The following is a 22253-nucleotide window of genomic DNA, read 5'->3' on the forward strand; positions in this document are numbered from 1 at the left end:
GCGCCCGAGCGCCGAGGTCTTTAAATGGACCCGCCCCCGGCCCATTCCAGGCCCAGCAATCCAGCCAATCGGCTCTCGGGAGCGGGCCTGACGCGAGGGCCTCGAAAGCCACCTCGGTAGCCTCACAACTCCACCCCGGGCAAGCCCCGCCCCCGCAAGCGACAAGGAGGAGGAGGAGGAGGCAGCGCGTCTTTATTTGGCAGGTTTTGAGGCTGGAGGGGAAGGGCCGCCCGGGCGGGAGACCAGGAGATGGGCGGGTTGGGGCAAGTGGGCGAGCCGGTGCCTGGCAGCGGCCCGGCCTAGCCGCGCTCGCAGATGACCTCGACGACACTGGGTTCCATGGGCACTGGGTCCGGGCAGCGCAGGGCGGCTGAGGCCACCACTTCATCCAACAGTAGGTGCACAAGCTCCTCGTCGGCCACGAAGCGCCACAGGTAGAGCTGCAGGAAGTGACAGTCCACCTGCACCTGCTGCAAGCCGAAGCGCCCAAAGGTGCGCAGCCGCACACACTCCAGCAGCGTCTTCAGGCTGATCTTGATGATGCCGGTCAGCACCGATACCTGCAGGCAAGGACAGGAGGCTGCTCTGGGACAGCAGGTGTTGGGTAGGGGCACTGGATCCCGGAGGGCACCCACGTTCTGGGCAGGGGCCAGAGAGACAGTAAGAGGCCGGTAGCTGTGACGGGGTGTAAAAGTCCCAGGACCCATCTGAGAGGGAGGGATGGATACGAGGTTAGCACCACCACCCGGAGGGGGAACAGACAGGGAAAACCCAACAGTCAGAAGCAGAGATGGGAGAAGCGCCTGGTCGGTTGAGTGTCCAACTCCTGGTTTCAGCTCAGGTCATGATCTCCTGGTTCGTGAGTTCGAGCCCCGCATAGGGCTGGGTGCTGACAGTGCAGAGTTTCCTTGGGATTCTCTCTCTCTCCCCCTCTCTGCCCCCTCCCCCATTCACTCTCGCTCTCAAAAAAAAAAAAAAAAAAAAAAAAAAGGCAAGCAGAGATGGGAGTCAGCACTGACACCAGGAGCGGGAAGGCTTGCTGAGTTAGAGGCAGAAGAACACCAGGTCCCCGAGTGTGGGCTGGGTTGGGGCAGGGCCTATCGTGTGGATAGGAATCCCTGATGAGGACCCAGAACTCCTGTGGCAACAGGACAAGGGTAAAAGAGGCATTCCAGATCAGCATCGAGACCCAGGCTGGGGGCACCAAGGTCGGGGCAGAGGGCCATGGGATATGGCAATGGCGAGGCTGTAGATGACCATTCACTCCTAGAAACAGCCCAGAGACAGAGCCTGGTGGCAGGGGGCAGGGGAGCAGAGGAGTCCTAGACTCCTTGAGTCAGATGCTTGAGCCAACCTTCCCAAGGGCCCCTAGAAGGTGGGGTCACAGGGGACTTCAGACCTTGTTGAACTCCACAGGGCTGAACACGTCGATGCGTTCAGAGAACAGCTTCTGGATGTTGCTCAAGAGATTGGTGTCCATTGGGGCACTGGATGGGGGGAGACAAGCAGTCAGAGCCCACCCTGCACCCACATCCTCCTTTGTCCATTCCCCTGGGGTTACCCTGGCCGGCCAGACCTGGGCGTGTAGCTGGGGGCGTAGCGGCCCTGCTGTCGAGAGCTGCTGTACACGGAGAAGGTCCTTTTGCTGGAGTCACTGCTCTGGGCCTTGCGGACACCCTCTTCATACAGAAGACCCACCTGGTGGTGGAAGGAGGCACTCACTGTAAGGAGGCCAGAGCAAGGGGACCCTCTAGCCCACCAGGTGCCCAGGGTGAGGGCCAAGGACACTCTAAATTACAAACTCTGGGGAGCCTGGGTGGCTCAGCGGATTAAGCTTCTGACTTGGGGTTCGGGTCGTGATCCCACAGTTTGTGGGTTCGGTCCCCACATCAGACGCTCTGCTGTTGACACGGAACCCCCTTCTGGTCCTCTGTCTCCCGCTCTCTGCCCCTCCCCCACTCACGCTCCGTCTCTCTCAAAAATAAATAAGCATTAAACAAAAGAAGAATAAAAATAAATTACAAACTCATCTGTTAGAAGCACCACAGGGTAGTGGGGACCTGGTATCTGGTTGGTACCCGGTCGCTCTTTATAGAACTGGTGGACCAGGGCAAGGGTAGGACATCAGACTTGGGGCTGAGGCTCAGTCTTCAGTGCTAACCCTGTCCTGATCCCCTGGGTGACTCCAGAGCTCAGCCCCCTCATAGGTGACGTGCGGGCAACGATGCCACAACCCAGGGCTGAGGAGGAACGAGGCCACAGACGCAGGCACTGCTCGGCCCTGCCGTCTTGATCCTCTGAGGGCGGCTATCTTCCAACCCCCCGAGCCCGCATCAGGACCCCTCCTGGCCAGCCCAGGGCCAGCACCTGCACGTCGATAGCCGTCGTGTCCTCCACCACCCGCTTCATGACAGCACGCACGTTCCGGGGCTCCAGGGTACTCAGCCAGTCCCGTGTCTCTACACTCTTACGCAGCATCTGTGATATGACGAGGCCCTGCACCTTCACATAGTGGGTCAGTAACCGCCGCGCCGTCTCCCTGGCCTCTGCGCACAGTGTGCTCACGGGGGTCACTGGAGACTGGTCCTGAGCCGGGGACGTAGAGGACAGAGGGGCAGTGAGCATGGGGTGGGCAGCTCGGGGGCCACCGCCAAGCAGGAGCGGGGCACGGGCTGGGCACGGGCAGCTGGCCCGGGTCTGACCGCGAGGGCACCGCCCAGCCTCCTGGATTACCGGGACCACCGTCCCCTTCCCTGCTATGAGTGAGCGGTTCACCTGCACGAGAAACTGTTCATCGGTGAGGGTGAGGATGTAGGAGATGGTGGCTGTCTCATAGTCCAAGCAGAGGCGGGAGAGCAGCAGGAGCAGAGCAGGTGGCGTGGCACCCCCCTTCTCCCCAGGGCTGTCACAGAAGCTCTGAGCCGTCTGGCACATGGAGCGGATGAAGCCCACGATGAGGCCCTCGCGAACACCCTGGCTGCAGAACTCGCCCTGTGAGGAGGAGGGCCGCAGATACACAGCAGGTCCCCTCTTCCGGGCGGGGGCCAACAGTGAGCCTCTACTGGGACCCTACATGCCCTAGCCCCTCTCCAAGAGACAGCTTGGTCCCGCATTCCGGTCCCCAAGAGCAGCTCCCCCCGGGGGGAGGGGGGCCGCGGGAGCGCAAAGGGGACAAAGCCAGCACTGGGGACCCTGCTTGCAGATGCCCTCGGAGCCTTCACCCCCCCCTCCGGGTAGTGCCAGCCTTCCTCGTGACTCCCTCAAAGCACATCCAGAGGGCCTGGGGCAAGGACTGTGTGCCCCGACAGCTGCCAATCTACGGGATGAATGAAACAATGCCCAGAATGGGGGGTGGGGCGGGGAGATAAAAGCCGGAAGGTAGGCCATACCCGGAAGTAGGGCTTGTTGGAGAAAGACACCTCCTTGGCGGTGAAGAGGTGCACGGCTGCCAGCGAGGCCTTGATGTGGCTCAGGATGGAGCTGGCCACGTTGGCCAGCAACTCGGCCAGGCCCGGGCCTTCCTTTCCGGCCAGGCGAGGGGCAGCCAAAGCCTGCCGCACATCGGTCAGGCAACCCAGGAAGGCCGACCGCAGGCCCTGCAGGTGGTGGCCCAGGCGCTCGCGGGCCACTCGCTCCACGATCTCCGTGGCCGCCTCGGCCAGCCCGGCAGCGGCCAGCAGGGCCCCAGGAGCCCGCAGGCGCCGATGGAAGCGGTCCAGCGCCCGCACCAGCAGGGAGTTGTCACCGCCACCCTGCTCCTGCGCCAGCCGCCGCTCCACTAGCGCAAAGTAGCGGCCACCCAGCTCCCGGGCGAAGGCTGCCAGCTTCTCGGCACCCGCCGGGCCCTGGGCCGCGAAGAGCTCCTGGTAGGCCGAGGCCACCTGGCAGAGGCCACCCACAAAGCCACTTCCTCCGCGATCCGTGAACTCTAAGACGTCGGGAGCCGGAGGGGAAGGCCCCAGCTCTGCCTCCAGGCTCCGCAGCTCGGCCTCCAGCCGCCCGCGGGCGTGCGCCAGGAACTCCTCACACAGCTCCTCCGCCGGCTCGCCCAGGGCCAGCAGCAGCTCCACGCACTCTGCCTGCTCGGGGGCGCCGGAGCCGCCCTCCCTGCAAAGTGGGAGGCGGCGGTCAAGGGCAGGCTGATGGAATTCGGCGGGAGGGAGGAGGGGGACGAGTTTGGACCGCAACCGGCAGGCCCAGGGTCCCGGCTGGGGGTGGGAGAGGGTCCCGGGGCCACACCTGAAGCGCTGCCGCAGCTGCTGGGCCAGGCGAGCCGTGATGACCTGGCAGTCATCCTGGATGGCGCGGAACGAGGGCAGGTGCTGGTACTGCTGCAGGACGGCCCGCGCGCGGCCCTGGTAGCGCACCGCCTGCCCGTAGGCGCCCAGCTCCACGCACTTGGTGAGGCGCGAAGGCAGCTCGAAGAGGAACTGCAGCTTCCGCAGCAGCGCGTGGACCCCTGGGGGCCGGGGACGGGTGGTGTCAGCCCCAGAGCCTCGGGGTAGGCCGCTCCAGCACCCGCTCGGGGGCAGGGCCCACCTGCTAGCTTGGTGATGCGCTCGTGGCGGTCCTGCAGGGTGGCGCTGATGCGCGCACTGAAGTCGGTGATCACCGCCATGTTGGTGGCCAGCCGGTCCATCTCGTCCTCCATCTTCCGGAAGTCGTTCTTCATCTTCCGGATGGTGTCTGGCGGGGCAAGGGCGCGGGGGAGGGGAAAGGAGGAGACTTGTCAGCTTGCGACAGGGTCCGACTGCGCCCCCTACCACACACACACACACACACACACGCACACACATGCACGCGTGCACGCGCACAACCCTCCTTCCCAAATGCCCCTGAACCAGCTCCTTAAGGGTCACGTTGATGATTCAGTGCAAAAAGCAATGGTGCTTGGTTACAGTAAATGGGAGGGAAGGCCGCATCTTCTGAGCACAAGTGCCCTGGTGCGGAGACAGCCCGTGGAGCCACAGTCCCTGCGCTCAGAAGATGGCAAAAGGGGGCACAGAGCACTTGGCAGGAGCCTGTCTGCTCCTTCCCAGGGGCATCCTCCGCGCCCAGCGCACTATGTGGCACAGAGGAGACAATAAATGTCTGTTCGCCCTTATCTCCTTCGCAGACTTCCCAAACCATTTCACTCCACTTTCTGGAACATGTCCTCTCTTCTCTGAAGGGTCCTTTAGCTCTTTTGTCTCAGGGGAAACCTGCCTAAGGGTTTTTCTTTTCACAACCGGTGCCTCAGGGCCTGGCCCCTTGACACTTCTAGAAGTTTCTACTCTTCTTCCCTTTTAAAGACCCCAGCTTCTTCGAAGACTGTGCCGTCAAACGGCATCCCTCTTGCTGCTGTCCCTCCCGTCCTCTTTGCCTCACCTCTCAGTGCCTGGTCACTGTCACCTCCTTGTGGACATGACCATCCACGTGAATGAGGCTTCAGACATTCCCGACTCTCCGTTCACAATCTCCTCAGTCCCACCCACCCTTGCCTCTGCCTCATCTGTGCCACCTCTCCTGGTCCTCGGCAAGACCTGTCAATCTCAGCTTCAAGCCTCGCACCTTCTGTAATTCTGATCATTCACCCTGTCTACCCACTCTAACAATCCTTTGCCTTTTCAGGAACTCTGGACCCCTGCCCCTAGCACAGGGTCACTACTCATCACACTTCTCACGGCTGCAATTCCCTACTCATTCCCCAGGAACTCTGACCCACCACCAGTGTCATCACATGTTTACAAGCCCCCTTGCCTCTCTTGTCCACTCCCTCCATTACTCGCTAGTGAAACTCTACCGCAGGTTAAGCCCAACTAGCCATCTATCCCATGCATCGGAACAGCTAAAACCGCACCACAAGATCATGCCAACTGCCTCCCTTTATTTTTTTTTAATATTTATTTGGGGGGGGGGGGAGGAAGGGGTGGAGAGAGGGAGACACAGAATCACAATGCAATTAAATTGGAAATTAATAACAAAACTAGAAAGCAAAGAGATCCCATCATTTGGAGGAAAAAAGAAAACTTCGTTCTTAATCGGCTAGTGGGTCAAAAGGGAAATCAAAATAAACTGCAGCATATAACAACGAGAACACTATAAATCAGAACCTATAGGCTATAGCTCTCTAGAGCAATGTTCAGAGGAAATCAGTTTTAAATCCCTATATTAATAAATTAGAATAAACATTCAACTCAAGAAGTTAGAAGAAAAAGTACTACAAAAAAAAGCAGAAAGAAATTAGTAAAGCTAAAAGCAGAAATTAATACACTTTTTAAATGGGGTGCCTGGGTGGCTCAGTTGGTTACGCATCCAACTTCGGCTCAGGTCATGATCTCCCGGTTCATGAGATCGAGCCCTGCATCGGGTTACTCGCTGACAGTGGGTAAGTTTATCGCAATATAAATAAAAAAAGATCAGGATCACTGAGAATAAAAGGATAAAAAATAAAATTTATAAAATGTTAGCTAACCTAATCTTTTTAAAGGGGAAAAAAACAAAATAAGAAATAAGGGGTGAAATAATCATAAATACACAAATTATAATAATCACAAGATACAAGTTTGCTCGATTCCCCGTAAAAGAATTGAAAACCTGAATGAATAATTTGCTACAAAAACAGAATTTACCTAAGTGGATTCCAGAAGAACAGAAAACACAAACGGAGGGAAGGGAGAATGTTGTCAATCAAAGATTCTCCCTCCCCTCCACACAAAGGCACCAGGCCCAGGGGATGTCGTGGGGCGGCTACCAGAGCTCAGAAGGGCAGTTCGTTCCAATGCTCTGTGTAAGCAATGCTCAAACAGAAAACATTAGAAAAGCTTTCACGTTAATTTGCGGAACAAACCTAACACTGACATGAGAATGTTAATAAAAAGTTCCAAGATGAAAATGGTACATTCATGTCTCTTATGAATAGGATGCACAAATTAATAAATGGAGATGTGTAGGTAAATTAGCAAGCGGAAGCCAGCAGTGGATTAAGAGAATAATTGATAAAATATGTCCAAATGTTTTTTATTTCATAAATGTAAAGACAGCTCAACATTAGAAGCCCCTCCCCTGCCCATTCTCTCTCTCTCTCTCTCTCAAATATAAATAAACATTAAAGAAAATTTTTTTAAAAAAGAACTTTCAATAATAATTCACCCATATAAAAGGTGAAAGAGGGCCAATTCAACATCTATTCTTGAATTTGAAACAAAGTCTCTCAATAAAATATGAACAGGGGTGCCTGGGTGGCTCAGTTGGTTAGGCGACTGACTTCGACTCAGGTCATGATCTTGCAGTCTATGAGCTCGAGCCCCGCATCAGGCTCTGTGCTGCCAGCTCGGAGCCTGGAGCCTACCTACTTCAGTCTCTGTGTCTCTCCCTTTCTCTACCCCTCCCCTGCTCACGCTCTGTGTCTCTCTGTCTCTCAGTAATAAATAAACGTTAAAAAATGAAAATTAAAAAATATGAACAGCTGAGTATTTCTCTAACCCCCCAAACCCAGCATCATGTTAATGAAGCAATGCTAGAAGCATTCCTCTTAAAATCAGAAAGATAACAAGGATAACCATGATCACCACTACTTCCTAACGTTGTTCTGAAGATACTGGCCAATTCGATTGGACTCAAGAAATATATTATAGAGATACACAAATTGGAAAGGTGGTGAAATTATCAATATTTGCAGATGATAGACTTGTATAAATAGCAAACCCTAAAGAATCACCGAAAACATTACAACAAACAATAAGAGAATTTAGTAAGGTGATTAAGTATGGAGTTAATACAAAGAAACAAAATATAGTTGGATTCAGACCACACGCTCTCACACACACGTGCGCACACACACACACACACACACACACACACACACACACACACACACCAGACGGATCAAAGTTTAAATGTGATTTAAAATGTAATCATGGGGCACCTGGGTGGCTCAGTTGGTTAAGCATCTGACTCTTGATTTTGGCTCAGATCATGACCTCCCAATTCGTGGAGTTCGAGCCCCATGTCAGGCTCTGTGCTGACAGCTCAGAGCCTGGAGCCTCCTTCAGATTCTGTGTCTCCCTCTCGCTCTGCCCCTCCCCTGCTCACACTCTGTCTCTCTCTCTCTCTCAAAAATAAATAAACATTGAAAAATTTTAAATAAATAAATAAATCATTGGGGTGCCTGGGTGGCTTATTCAGTTGAGCGTCCAACTCTTGATTTTGGCTCAGGTCAGGATCTCACAGTTCTCGGGATCGAGCCCAGTGGCATCAGGCTCAGAGCTCACAGCGCGGATTTTCTCTCCCCCTGTCCCTTTCCCACCTGCGCGCGCTCTCTCTCAAAATTAATAGATAAACATGAAAAAAATGAAATAAATCATTATGAAAAAGAACAAGTCTATAGAAAAATAGGAAAAGGACATGAACAGGCAGTCCACAGACAAGGATACCAAACAGCTCTTAAACAGGCAAAAGACTTTCAACCTCACAAGAGACATTGAAACTACAGAGATACCACTTTTCACCTATCGGATGGCCAAAGATGAAAACTTTTGGCAGCAACGTTGGCCAGGGTGTATAGAAAGAGCTCTTCTCTTCGTTGCTGGTGGTTGCACAAACTGACCAATATGTACGGAAAGGAACCTGGCAACGTCTAACTGCGGTCATCTGTGAGCCTTCACACACCCACCGCTGGTTTGTGTGTGGCTCCTGGGCCAGGGGAATATTCTCGGAGCAGGACTGGAGTAGCAACCCAACTTGCCAACTTGGGGAGAGAATGCAGGGCCAGTGGTCATGGGGGTCCTTGGAAGGTCATGAGGCATTTTCATCCTCCCCCCCCCCCCCCCCAGTTCTTGTTCTTGCTTGTTAACAGTTTAACCTGTGACACAACCTCCTCCCAGGTCTGTCAAATCATACCATCAAAAGAGCAGATTCTTTTTTGCATTAGGTGTTTAGGCCCATGATACTTAGGTGCTACCTCAAAAAGGAAACTTGAATCTGACTTCCAAAGGGGGGAAAAATCCCCAAACTAAGTTATCAGAGTAAAAGAGGGGCACCTGGGTGACAGTCGGTTGTGCGTCTGGCTTCAGCTCAGATCACGATCTCACAGTTCGCAGGTTCGAGCCCCACATTGGGCTCCTGCTGTCATCGCAGAGCCCGCTTCAGATCCTCTGCCTCCCCCTCTCTCCTCCCCTCCCCCACTTATGCTCTCTCTCCCTCTCTCAAAAATGAATACACATTAAAAAAAAAAAAAAAAAACAGAGTAAAAGAAAACCTACCACTAGTGTCATTGTTGCTGATTTCACAGGCCCAGAGCCACAAAATTAGAAATTAAAGTTCTACCATGTCAAAAAAAAAACAAGACAAAAACAAAAACAACTTCATATCACCAAGTAATAAATACTACACTGTGTATCTTTGAACCATTTCAAGCTTGTTAACTGAACCAGCTTGGGCTAGGGCAAATGGTTAGCTGTTTGGACACCAATATACCAGCCTGGGGGAGGAGTGGGGGGTAACTGGTTACTGGTAGGAGACTGGAGGGCGCCTTGCTAGCCTGCAGCTTACTGACCTGGGTGCTGACTGCATAGACCTGTTCTGTTTGTGAAATTCATGGAGCTGTCCACTTATGACCTGTGCGCTTTTCTGTATGTCTGTGAATCTTCAGTCAAGTTTACCATCAAAGACTGCTTTGTCTTTGCCTGGAGAAAGGAATGGGAAGAGGCTTTTCATTGCACAACTTTGAGAGATCTTTTCAACTTTGAAACAGATAAACGCATTATTACATAAACTCAAGGTTGAGGCCAGATGCTGGCAGGCCAAACCTGACTTGATCCCTGGTTGGGTTTTTTTGTTTGTTTGGTTGGTTGGTTTTTAACTGGGATATAATCAACATACCATAAAATTCAGTAGGTTTTAGTATTTTTGGTATATTCACAAGATTGTGCAACCGATATCACAATCTATTTCCAGAACATTCATCACCCCAAAAAGACCCTCAGCAGTCACTTCCTGTTCTCCCCATGCCTCAGTCCCTGCCAACCACAAATCTGTCTTCTGCTTGTATGAATTTGCCCATCGTGTACATTTAACATAAATGGAATCATACAATATGTGACCTTTTGAGCTTGGCTTCTTTTAGTTAGCATGATCTCAAGGTTCTCTGCATTTTAGCATGTATCCGTATGTGGGGAGTAAGCTTAGGAATTCCCTGAGCTTGCACTCATGGGTTAACAAGGCATACAGGAATAGGAAGCCCCAGGATAAAAGCATCCAAGATTAGGTAGGCAAGATTAGGTATTCAGGGCAGAACCCCCCCTCCCCCCAATTTAGTACAATAGCAGAAAGCTGCTTTCACTGGAAGGAAGGGCCAAAATAGGTAAACAGGTAAACTGGGCTATAGACCACAGCAGGACAGTGGGGCCAATTAGCAAAAGAAAGCAGGTGCCTTGTTGACCCCGAGGCAGCCAGCTGTCTTGTCCCTGAGTCAAGTTAAGATAAACAGAGGTGGCGCCTCATGCCTGCCTTAAACAACCATCCCCCCCTGGCCAGGATTTTGTTTTGTATTGACCCAAACCCCCTAACACTGCACATCTATCTTCAAAACCCCCTTTCCCTCACACCCATGAGTTAATGTTCACAGTTTCATTGTCTCTTTGCGCACATCCTTCAGGCTCGTAAGCTTTCCTGATCCTAATAAAAACACAGCAAGGACCCTTACTCGGGGCTTGTCTCCTCCCGGACATTAGCCTCTCTCTCACTTTAATCCTGCGTCTGCTCTGTTGCTGGACAAGACAGAACTCCAGACCCAGAGTCTATGACATCGGTATGTTATATTTTTTATGGCTGAGTAATCTTACACTGTACGGGTCCACGTTTGTTGTTCTATCCACCAGTTGGTAGCCACTTGGCTTCTTTTGACTATTATGAATAATGTTGCTATGAACATTCATGTACATGCTTTTGTGCAAACATTTTCTCTTCAGTATATTCCTGTGAGTGGAACTGCTGGAACATAGGCGAACTCTGTGCTTAGCTCTTTGAGGAACGGCCAGACTATTTTCAGGAGCACCATTCTGTATTCCTGCCAGCAACGTATGAGAGTTCCAAGTCCTCCACATCTCCAACATTTGTTATATCCCATTTGCTGGAAATCCCAGTGGGGGTGCAGTGGTATCTCACTGTGGTTTGGATTTGTGTTTCCCCAATAACTAATGATGCTGAGCATCTTTACATGTGCTCGTTGGTCATTCGTGTATCTTCTTTGGAGAAATGTCGATTTGAATCCTTTGTCCATTTTTAATTTTTTTTTTCAACGTTTTTTATTTATTTTTGGGACAGAGAGAGACAGAGCATGAACAGGGAAGGGGCAGAGAGAGAGGGAGACACAGAATCGAAACAGGCTCCAGGCTCCGAGCCATCAGCCCAGAGCCGGACGCCGGGCTCGAACTCACGGACCGCGAGATCGTGACCTGGCTGAAGTCGGACGCTTAACCGACTGCGCCACCCAGGCGCCCCTCCTTTGTCCATTTTTAAATAGGGTTGTCGTTTTAGTGCCGAGTTGCAAAAGTTCTTTATATATTCTGGACATTAGACCCTTTTAGATATATGCCTTACAAATACTTTCTCCCATTCTGTGAGTTGTCCTTTAACTTTCCCGGCAGTATCCTTTAAAACACAAAACTTTAATTCTGATGAAGTCCAATTTACTTATTTTTGTTTTCCTTTAGTTACGTGTGCTTTTGGTGTCTGTAAGGGGAAAAGACACTCTGGTGCCTCTCCTCCACTCTCGATACTCCAACGCAACTTCGTATCTGACACCACGTGTGTGGGGTTTCCACACATCAAGCAATTCTGCAACACCAGCTGGGTGTCCCACGATTTAACTTCATTGTGACACTATCTGCCTGGAGTTAGTGTCAGATCTCACAAGTTCAGGGCTCGGTCACCCGAGACTACTCTACCCCCACCTCAAACGTCAGCCCAAAGTTGAGGTTGTCACTGGTACTTTTGACCAACTGGCTGTAAATTGGAGGGTTCCCACCCACGATCCCTCTGCAGGTTCAATAAATTTGCTACAGCAGCTCACAGAATTCAGGAAAACAGTTTACTTACTAGCTTACCGCTTTATTACAAAAGGATACAACTCAGAAACCGCCAGATGGCAGAGAGGCATAGGACAGCATATGTGGGAGGGGCACAGAGCTGCCATGACCTCTCTGGGCATGCCACTCTCCCAACTTCTGCATGTTCACCAACCTGGAAGCTCTCAAACTCTCTCCTTTTGTCGTTTAGTGGAGGCGTCACCGATGAGGCATGACTGATCAAAGCGATAGCTATTGGTCACTGAACTCAGTCACCAGCCCCTCGCCACTTCCATATCCGGGAGGTCTGGGGGGCGGAGCTGAAAGTTCCAAACCTCTAATCAGTCACATGGTTGGTTCCCCTAGCAACCTGCCCCTAACCTCTGGTTATCAAGGGGCTTTCCAAAAATCATTTCATTAACATAAACTTAGGTGTGGTTGAAAGGGGTCTGTTATATAAGTAACAAAAGACATCTATGTTGCCTTTATTGATCTGGGGTTATTTCAGGAAATGGGAACAAAACTAAATATTATTACAAAAGATGCCTTGCAAATATGGTGCATTCCACTGATTGATTTGCATGTTGAACCAACTTTGCATTCCTGGAATAAATCCCACTTGGTCATTGTATGTAATCCTTTTTCTATGTTGCTGGGTTTAGTTTGCTAGTATTTTGTTGAGGGCTTGGCATCCATATTCATAACGGATATTGGTCTGTAGTTTTCTTATGTTGTCTTTCCCTGGTTTTGGCATTCGACTAATACTAGCCTCATAGAATTAGTTAGCCTCCTCAAATTGTTGGAAGAGTTTGTGCACTATTTAAATGTTTGGTAGAATTCAGTAGTGCAGCCATTCAGTCCCAGGCTTTTCTTTGTGGAAAGTTTTTTTTCAATATTGATGTCTCTCATTGTTATACATCTTCCAAGGTATTTTATGACTTCTTGAGAAAGTTTTGGAAGTTTGTATTTCTCCAGGAATTTGTACATTTCACCTCATTTTCTAAGATGTGAGCATACAACTCCTCACAGTGTGCTCTTATAATCCTTTGTATTTTTGCAAAATTGGTAGTAACATCTTCTTTCTCATTCCATTTTAGTAATTTGAATGTTCTCTCATTTTTTTCTTGGCCAGTCTAGCTAAAGTTTTGTCAGTCTTGCTGAACTCTTCAAAGAACAAATTTTTGGCTTCATTTATTTTCTCTATTGATTTTCTACATTATTTATTTTGTTCTGATCTTTATTACTCCCTCCTTTTGACACACTTTGGGTTCTGTTTGTACTCCCCCCCCCCCCCCAGTTTTTTAGGTAGTATGTTATTTATTTGAGATCTTTTCTTTCTTTCTTTCTTTACTTGCGTCTGTATGTATATAATTTCTACACCCACCTCTGAGATTAAGAGTCCCATGCTCATCCAACTAAGCCACAGCCAGGTGCCCCTTCCTCTTTCTCTCTCTTTTTAAATTTTTTCATGTTTATTTATTTTTGAAGGACAGAGACACAGAGCGTGAGCAGGGGAGGGGTAGAGAGAGGGGAAGACACAGAATCTGAAGCAGGCTCCAGGCTCTGAGCTGTCAGCACAGAGCCCGACACAGGGCTCGAGCTCACAAACCAGATCATGACCTGAGCCAAAGTTGGATGCTTAACCAACTGAGCCACCCAGGTGCCCCACCTCTCTCTCTTTTTTAATGCAGGCATTTATAGCTATAAATTTCCCTCTGAGCGCTGCTTTTATTACATCTCATAAGGTCTGGAATGCTGTGTTTTCAGGTTCACTCATCTCAAAGTATGTTCTAATTTCCTTGCAATTTCTTCTGTAACCCATTGGTCATTTTAGAGCATGCTACTTAATTTTCACATATTTGTGAACTTCTCAGGCTCCTTTGTTACTGATTTCTAATTTAATTCCACCATGATCAGAGAACATACTTCATGTGATTTCAATCCTTTTAAATTCATTGAGGCTTTGTTTATGACCTGACGTATGGTCTATCCTAGAGAATGCTCCATTCATGCTTGAGAATAAGGTGTCTTCTATCGTTGTTTGGTGGAGTCTGTTAGGTCTATTTGGTTCAAGTGATCTTTTAAGTCTTCTGTTTACTTGTTTTTCTATCTAATTGTTCTATTCATTTTTAAAAGTGGGATATTGGTGCTTCTATTATTGTTGAATTTCTTTTTCTCCCTTTAATTCTGTCTATTTTTGCTTTGTGTATTTTGGGACTCTGTTGCTAAGTGTACAAATGTTTACATTTGTTAAATCTTCCTCATGGACTGACCCTGTCATCATTATAAAATGCCCTTCTTTGTCTCTAGTAACAATATTTGCCTTAAATGCTATTTTGTCAGACATTGGTACCACAATTCCAATTCTCTTCTGGTTATTGTTTGCATAGAATATCTTTATCAGCCCTTTTTCTTTCAAGCTATTTATGTATTTGAATACATAATATTGTATTGAATATTGAATACATAATACATAATATCTCTTGGGGCGCCTGGGTGGCTCAGTCGGTTAAGTGTCCGACTTCAGCTCAGGTCACGGTCTCGTGGTCCGTGAGTTCGAGCCCCGCATCGGGCTCTGGGCTGATGGCTCAGAGCCTGGAGCCTGCTTCCGATTCTGTGTCTCCCTCTCTCTCTGCCCGTCCCCTGTTCATGATCTGTCTCTCTCTGTCTCAAAAATAAATAAACTTAAAAAAAAGAAAAAAAAAAAGAAAGAGTGTCTCTTGGAGACACTCTTGAATCATGTGAGCTTTTCAAATCTATTCTGCTTATCTCTGCTTTAATTGGAGAGTTTAATCCTTTTACATTTATTGTAACTACTCATAATGTGAGACGTACATTTGTCTTTTTGTTACTCATTTTCTGTCTTATGTTCTTTTTTGTTCCCCAGTTCCTCTATTCCTACCTTCTTTTGCATTAAATAGATATTTTCTAGTGTACCATTTTAGTTCCCTTTTGGGGTGTGTGTGTGTGTGTGTGTGTGTGTGTGTGTGTGTGTGTTTGTGTTGGGGTATACCTTAAAACACTCAACCAGGCAGCTTACAACTCTGCCTCAGCCTGCACTTACTACATGTGCAGAGCCCGAAGATGAGCCAGAGGTGAGAGCTTAGGGCATCCTGAGGTCTTTCTTAAAAGCATGTGTACTGGGCATCTGGGTAACTCAGTCAGTTAGGCATCTGACTCTTGGTTTCAGCTCAGGTCGTGATCTTGCAGTTCACGAGTTCGAGTCCCATGTCAGGCTCTCCACTGACAGTGCAGAGTCTGCTTGGGACTCTCTCTCCCCCTCTCTCTCAGAATAAATAAACAAACTTAAAAAAAAAAAAAAAAAAAGCATGTCTTATATATATGTGACCTTCAAGATTCCCAATATGGATGTCTCATTTCTTAGCTTTTCTTTTAAGCTTTTTCTTTTTAAGCTTTTTTAAGTCTATTTTTTGCCCCAAATATTATCCATCACTTCAGGCAGACACAATAGCTGTCTGTAATTGTTTCTGACAAACAACCCCTGGTGAAAGGCTTTTAGTACTGGGTGACCTCAGGGTCAGGACAAATAAAGACAAATCTAGGGAGTAGAATCTTTCAAGAAAGCACCAGACAGGTTACATAATGACAATTCTCTCAGCATGAGGCTTTGAAACAGGTCCAGACCTGTTCTGGTCCCTCCAGTACTAGAAAGAGGCTATTTTCCAAGGCTACTGCTGAGCTGGAGAGGAAACGGTGGGCCAAGTTAAAACATCACTACTACAAAGAATTCACTACTTTGACCAAGATTCAGCTGTTTTTCTTGAATAAAGGCTCGTAAGATTGCTACAAACACTTGGTTAATTTCTAGAAGTCTGAAAAAGTTGACTCTGACCGTTTTGGCCAGTGTTTTGGTTCCTTTTATGGAAGGGAGATTTCCAAATACACTTGCTCCACTGTTTTCGCTGATATTCTGGATGTCACAGCTGTTGGTGGAAAGGAGTTTCACCGGAATACAACCATGTGTACGCTTACCCAGCGTCTATAGCTGCTTTCAGGCTACAATAGCAGAGGTGAGTACAGAAACCAGGTGGCCCACAAAGCCTAAAATATTTACTCCACCCAGAAAATGCCTGCCCCCCTGTCATGTACAACCTATGCAGTCGGGTCCGATTCCCTTCATCCCATCACTCTTACTCTGGTAATAGAGTTTTCAGGGCCTCTGTACAGGTAGCTTCCTCAGCCTGAGCCACTCTGCCTCCAAATCCTCCCACGGTCAGCTCTTCAACATTCACCTTCATTGTCCCCTCCTCACAAAACCCTTTCTCTGCCACCCCATTCGAAACCACTCCCAACCGCCCACTCTCTCTATACTATCCTGTTTCATTTTCTCCAGAGCTCCTGATAGGTAAAACGATCCTATCTTCTGTCTCTTTCTCTAGAATGTATGTTCTGTGATGGCTGAGAAATTGTCTCGTTTGCAGCTATGTCCTTGGGCCTAGAATAGTGCCCGGCGCACAGGCAATCCAATACTTGGCAAGTAAGTGAACGAACGAATGAATCAGCCGAATGGATGTACATTCATGCTCATACCACCCTCCCTCTATGACCGCTCCTCTCTCTGCTACAGGCTCACCCTCTTCTGTACGGCCATCAAACAGGCACTCCTCAGAGGCCTGTTCTGGGCTCTCTCCTCTTCTCAGGCTCTATCCTGTCCTCGGGCAGTCCCACCCACACTTCCCTTTAAAACCTCCTCCTCTTCACAGCAGACTCCCAGGCTTATCCCTCCAGCCTCGCTCTCCCCTCTGAGCTCCAGACCCACACATGTATCTGCCGTCTCGTCAGCTCCTAGCACCTCGAAACCTAACTCCCTTAGCCTCCGAGTTCTGAGATCCCAGCCCTCGATAAAGGCTCCCCACCTCCAGCGTGAGTCAGGAGGCCACTCCTTAGAGGTACTCAGAGGACAGAAGAGATGGACCGGACTAGATCTGTCAAGGCTCCTTCTAACCTGAGACACTGCTGTCATCTGACATGGATCCCCAGAGTTATGACGAAGACCAAAATCCTTCTCATGATCTACAAGAGCCTTCGTGATACAAGGGCCACAGGATCCTCTAGGTTTGCTTCATGTCTGGCTCCCTTTCAGAAAGTAAAAACCACAAACAAAAACACCGACCTAGCTCACTTTGTCCCTGTTCCCACACCTGATCTTCTTGTAGTTTCTTGAGCACCAGATCCACCATCCAGGGGTCACGCTGAAACCTCGGGGTCATCCTTTATGGCCAAAGCTCTTCAACACCGTGTCCCGTCAAGTTGCTGCAAATACTTCTCGGCTGGCCCAGCACGGTCCTTCTCCACCACTCCCATCCTGGGGTAAACTCCCCAAATCTCTGGCTTGGACTAGTGAAAAGACCTCTCTCCAGCCACCTCTGCAACCCATTCCTCCCAGTGCAGCTGGAGGGATCTTCTCAAAACACAAATCTGCCACATGACTCCTGTATCTAATCACCTTTGTGTGGCTTAGCGCTTAGGAGGGATAAAGGCAAGATTCCTTAATACGCTCTAGAAGGTTACACTCTACCATGTCTGACCACCTGACTGGCTCCGCCCACACTCTGCTTCCCCTTCTACAGTAGTTGGCCCGCTCTCGTCCCCTCTCCCTTCCCTGAGGGCTTGGCTCCTGCGGTTCTCCCTGGCTCTTGCACCACGGATAAGCACTCCCCACACTAACATTTAGCCCATGCTTGTCAATTCTACTTCCTGGAATGCTTTCTTCATTTGGCTTCGAAGACACCCATGCTCCTGATTGTCCTCAAACCTCCCCAAATGCTTGCTTCCTTTGTGAGATCTCCCTTCTCTTCATGACTTTCCGAACGTCAGGCTGCTGCAGGGCTCAGTCCTTAGACCTCTTCTCTTCTCTCTGTATACTTCCTCCCTAGGAGATCTCATCTTATTCCAGGGGACCTCGAGGTCCAGACTTCTCTGAACCCCAGACCCTTCACCTAATCAATTTAAAAAAAAAAAAAAAAGTCTTGAATCATTCTGCTTTTCCACTGCTGACATGCTTCCTGGTCCCTGCCACCAGCATCTTGCCTGGACCACTCCAATAGCCTCCTCATGCATGTCTCTGCCACCCCTGCCTCCCTAGAGTTCATTCACTGGACACTGAGCGTCCTTTTAAAACCACGGTCAGGTCACCCCATTCTTGTCATTTCATCTCACTCAGAGTAAAGTGCAGGATCCCCATAACCACTGATAAGTCCCTAAAATCTAGTTCCCACTAACTATCTACCCTAGTCACCTACCACTCTTCTCCCTTGCCTCCCCCTAAACTCCCTGCTGCACTCTGAATATACCCAACAAGCCCCTCTCTTCAGAGCCTTTGCCCCTGCTGTTTCCTCCCCCACAGTAGCTGGTTCTTTCTCATCAAAGCCCTGCTCAAATGTCACCACCTCAAAGAGGCCTTCTCATACTTACCCTAGCTAAAGGCAGACCCCAAGATATATTACTCTTTTCTCCCTACTTGATGTCCTCCTTCTAGTACTTACTACCACCTTTATTTGTAAATTCACTTATTGTCTGTCTCCCCAACTAGAATGTGGGCTCCAGGAAGGAGCCTGATCTAGCTGGTTCATTGCTGTATCTCCAATATGCAGAACAGCTCTTGGCAAAAAAAAAAAAAAAAAAAAAAAAAAAAAAAAAGCCAGCCAGGAAGGAAGGAAGGCAGGCAAGAAGGGGCATTCAATGAAAACTTCTTGAATGGATACAAAAACTTGACAGTATTTATAGATTTAGAACCCCTGATTCCAACCCTCAGTTTATAACTCTCTCCCCTTCGTAGGAAAAAGATAAAACAGCAAACCATCCTTATTTAAGCAAGAGCTAAATGTCAAAACTATACAAATTCTAAGAAATGGAAAATGTAATGTTTGCAAAGTTCCTGTGAGAAATTTCTTAGCACAGGAATTGTGATTTCTTGCTGGTTGACATTGGCGTTAGCGAACACAGAGGTGCCTATTCATTGAACCTACGTCCAATCAGATAAAAGAACAATAACTATGTGTTACTACACCTGGCATTGTGACACTTAGTACAGTAAGAGATGTCACCGTGAACCTCACAGAGGTTCACGCAACATCCTCATGGACCACAGGTAGGCCCCTCAGGATCTGCCTCTAGGACTAAGTACACACGGGTCCAAAATTATGACAAAACTCTGAGTAGTGCATCTCACCAACATAAGACAGAAGTTAGTGTGGATGATAGCTAAACATTGTGTGGCACTGTCCTGGACAGAGAATAAAGGGGGCAGGAGGAAAAAGAAAAGAAAAGAAAAGAAAAGAAAAGAAAAGAAAAGAAAAGAAAAGAAAAGAAAAACCTTTACATGAACTTTGTGTCCCTTAATGTCATAAATTTTCTCTTTGCTTCATTTAAAAGGGGGGAGGGGTGGAGAGAGGAAGGGAGGGAGAGAGAGAGGGAGAGACAGAGACAAGCCCACGCTCAAGAAGGACCTGGACAAGAGAAGAAAGCTACCACTAATGACAGAAACTAATCCTTACTGAGACATCCTTAGTGTCACGGATTCTAAGTGGTTAAGATAAATCCATTTCAGTTTAAAAATGTCTTTGAGTTTTCTCTCCTTTGACCCTCAGAACGACCCTCTGAGAGCAGCTATTAAGCCTATAGTCGTTTGACCACAAAGGTTCTGAGCGGGAGGTGAGCGTAGATTAAGGTCAGGGAAGGACTAGAATCTGGGTCTTCTCCCCCGGAATCCCCTGCCGGTTTCCCCAACACAGGAGGAACAGGTCAGCGGGACTGCGAAGGGTAAGGTCCCGGTGCAAATCACCTGTGGCTGAGATGAACTTGTTGTAGTTCTCATAGACCAGGGTCTGCATGTCGCTGTCTAGAGCCCGGATCTGCCGCACCATGTCTGTTTCACTGTCCATCAGCTGGGCCAGGGGGCACTCTCTACGCAGCTGGAGTAAATGGGGTTGTTAGTGTTCAGGTCAGGGGGTACTTAGGTCCCTCAGGCTTTCAGAGCACGAAAACCCGCATCCCACCCCTGTCCGGAATCCTAGACATAGAGCCTATAAGTGGCACGGGTCGGGAGTTACTAGGTTCGGTCCGGTTTGGGATTTGTCAGCGTTTCAAACGCTCAGACCCGGCCAAGGCCCAGTCCTTATGCCTGTCAGCGCCTGGGCCACGCCCCCTACCCGGGGCCCGTCAGAACGTCAGCCCAGGACACCTCCGACTCCGCATCACTTGAGGCCAGTCCAGATCTGCCCATGCCCCCCTAGACTCCAGCTCTGCCCCTGCTTCCTGCCCGACCGTCGTCGTCTTTTTATGAACCCCTGCTTCCCTCACCCCGCAACAAAGTCGAAGGCACGATCTGGGGGTGCAATGTATCGGGAGCCTGGTTCCCCCCACCACACAAACACACACCTTGTCCAGATACACTTCCGGGTCGAAGTGCGCCCCGTTGAGATCCGTCGGGTCCAGGGGGTCCGACCCCGAGGGGCGCCCCGCCGCCTCCCCCTCCGAGAGGCCATAGTAAAGCTTTAGCATCCCGTGCGCCTTCCGCCGACGCTCCGGAGCCTCTGCCTCGGGCCCCTCTGGAGAGTCCCCGGGTCCAGACCCCGGGCCAGGCCCAGCGGCTGCCGCCGCCATCGCTCCAACTGCAGCCCACGGGCGTGAGGCTGGGAAGAGGACCGGGAGGAGGCACTTCCGGGAGCCATAAAGTTCTTGTTGAAACGAGGCAGTCCTGCAGGTGAAACGTCCCCCCGCAGCCCTGGGTCCTTCGAGACTAGAGTTCCCCCGCACCTTTCCTCCTCGAGCGAAGAGGTTCCGGGAGAAGCCTGGGCTCCCCCAGCTTCTCGGGTGGAGGGAAGGAGTGAGTGGAACTGGTCCGGTTGCTTCCCTCCCGGATGGAAGGCGGGTCCTGGCTCCCAACCCCGCGCACCCTTGCGGGCAAGGACCCCCGGAATATGGGGACGGAGCTCCCGCCGCGGAGCCAGAGAGCGTGTGCCGGACGTCCTGGCACTGGCTCCTTACCTGGGCGGCGGCGGCTCCGTTTCCCCCATTCCTAAACTTGGGGGACAGACTTCACAGTGGGGTTGCGAGTATTAAATGCCCGCACAAGAGGACAGGTAATGACTTGAAGTTCAAACTGAGACCACGATGAGCTTTAACGGAGAAAACGACTTCGCGTCGTGGTCCTTGGAACATTACTTATGATGGGCTGTGGTGGGCTCGCGGCGGGGAGGAGAGGGCAGGGGAAGTGTTGGAAGGGAAGTCACCTTGCAGGGGTCTTGCGGGCCCGACGCATCCTACCATGTGTTTTCCTATGGCCGGCGAGCTCAGAGTGTTGTTTTTTGTTTTCATTGGTTTTAAAAAATTAAGACTGATGGTTGATGATACGTGAAAATTATTTAAGTTCATATAATCAGACTAGATCTTAAAAGTTCTCGTCATGAGAAAAAATGTGTCGCTATGTGACGGGTGTTAACTAGACTTCACTGTGATCCGTTTGAAAATATACACAAAGAGCGAATCATTATGTTGTACGCTTAAAACTAATGAAGTTATGTGAAATATTCCAGTGTCTATAGTTTTTTTAAAATATCCATTTATTTGGGGGAGAGTACAAGCGGGGGAGGGCAAGAGAGGGGGACAGAGGATCCGAAGTGGGTTCTGCACTGACAGGCCAAGAGCAGAGAGCCTGATGTGGGTGGGGCTCAAACTCAGAACTGGAAGATGGTGACCTGAGCTGATGTCACTCAACCAACTGAGCCACCCAGGTGCCCCATCTAGTGTCTGTAGTTTTATTTCAACACCAGCCATGACCACTTGTTTACATTTTATTTATGCCCACTTTTGCACGACAACAGCAGAGTTGAGTAGTTGCATCAGAGGCTATATGGCTGGCAAAACCTAAAACGTTTACCATCTGGTCCTTTCAAGGAAGTTTGCTGACCCCTGAAATCTATATTCAGAAGGATGTTCAGAGGCTGTTTAAAAAAACACAGTGTCAGGGGCGCCTGGGTGGCTCAGTCGGTTAAGCGTCTGACTTTGGCTCAGGTCATGATCTCGTGGTCTGTGAGTTCGAGCCCCGCGTGGGGCTCTGTGCCGAGCTTAGAGCCTGGAGCCTGCTTCGGATTCTGTGTCTCCCTCTCTCTCTGTTCCTTCCCCGCTCTCCTTCCCTCTCTCTCTCAAAAATAAACAAACATTTAAAAAATATTTTAAAAAATA

General features: G+C 49.6%; 1 protein-coding gene across 1 annotated transcript; it reads right to left on the reverse strand.

Moving 5' to 3' along the window:
- Window positions 1-175: 175 nt before the first annotated feature.
- Window positions 176-20760, reverse strand: VPS51 (VPS51 subunit of GARP complex). Its single transcript, XM_019414935.2, has 10 exons — window positions 20448-20760; window positions 19852-19981; window positions 4540-4686; window positions 4240-4459; window positions 3390-4107; window positions 2776-2991; window positions 2368-2586; window positions 1577-1698; window positions 1400-1487; window positions 176-560 (listed from the first exon to the last, which is right to left on the reverse strand). The coding sequence occupies exons 1-10, from the start codon at window positions 20670-20672 to the stop codon at window positions 300-302; spliced, it is 2346 nt and encodes a 781-aa protein (XP_019270480.1). The 5' UTR covers window positions 20673-20760; the 3' UTR covers window positions 176-299.
- Between the last annotated feature and the right edge of the window lie 1493 nt (window positions 20761-22253).

The sequence above is a fragment of the Panthera pardus genome, unplaced genomic scaffold (genome assembly GCF_024362965.1).
Source record: "Panthera pardus isolate Hobbes unplaced genomic scaffold, ASM2436296v1 HiC_scaffold_12, whole genome shotgun sequence".
NCBI classification, from domain to species: domain Eukaryota; kingdom Metazoa; phylum Chordata; class Mammalia; order Carnivora; family Felidae; genus Panthera; species Panthera pardus.

Excerpts from the sequence above, each read along its gene's own strand:
- VPS51 (XM_019414935.2), bottom strand. The coding sequence starts at position 20,672 with ATGGCGGCGGCAGCCGCTGGGCCTGGCCCGGGGTCTGGACCCGGGGAC. Across the intron at positions 4,687-19,851 it reads CAAGTTCATCTCAGCCACAG|ACACCATCCGGAAGATGAAG; the intron begins GTGATTTGCACC and ends TTGCCCCGCCAG. Across the intron at positions 2,587-2,775 it reads ATGAACAGTTTCTCGTGCAG|GACCAGTCTCCAGTGACCCC; the intron begins GTGAACCGCTCA and ends TCCCCGGCTCAG.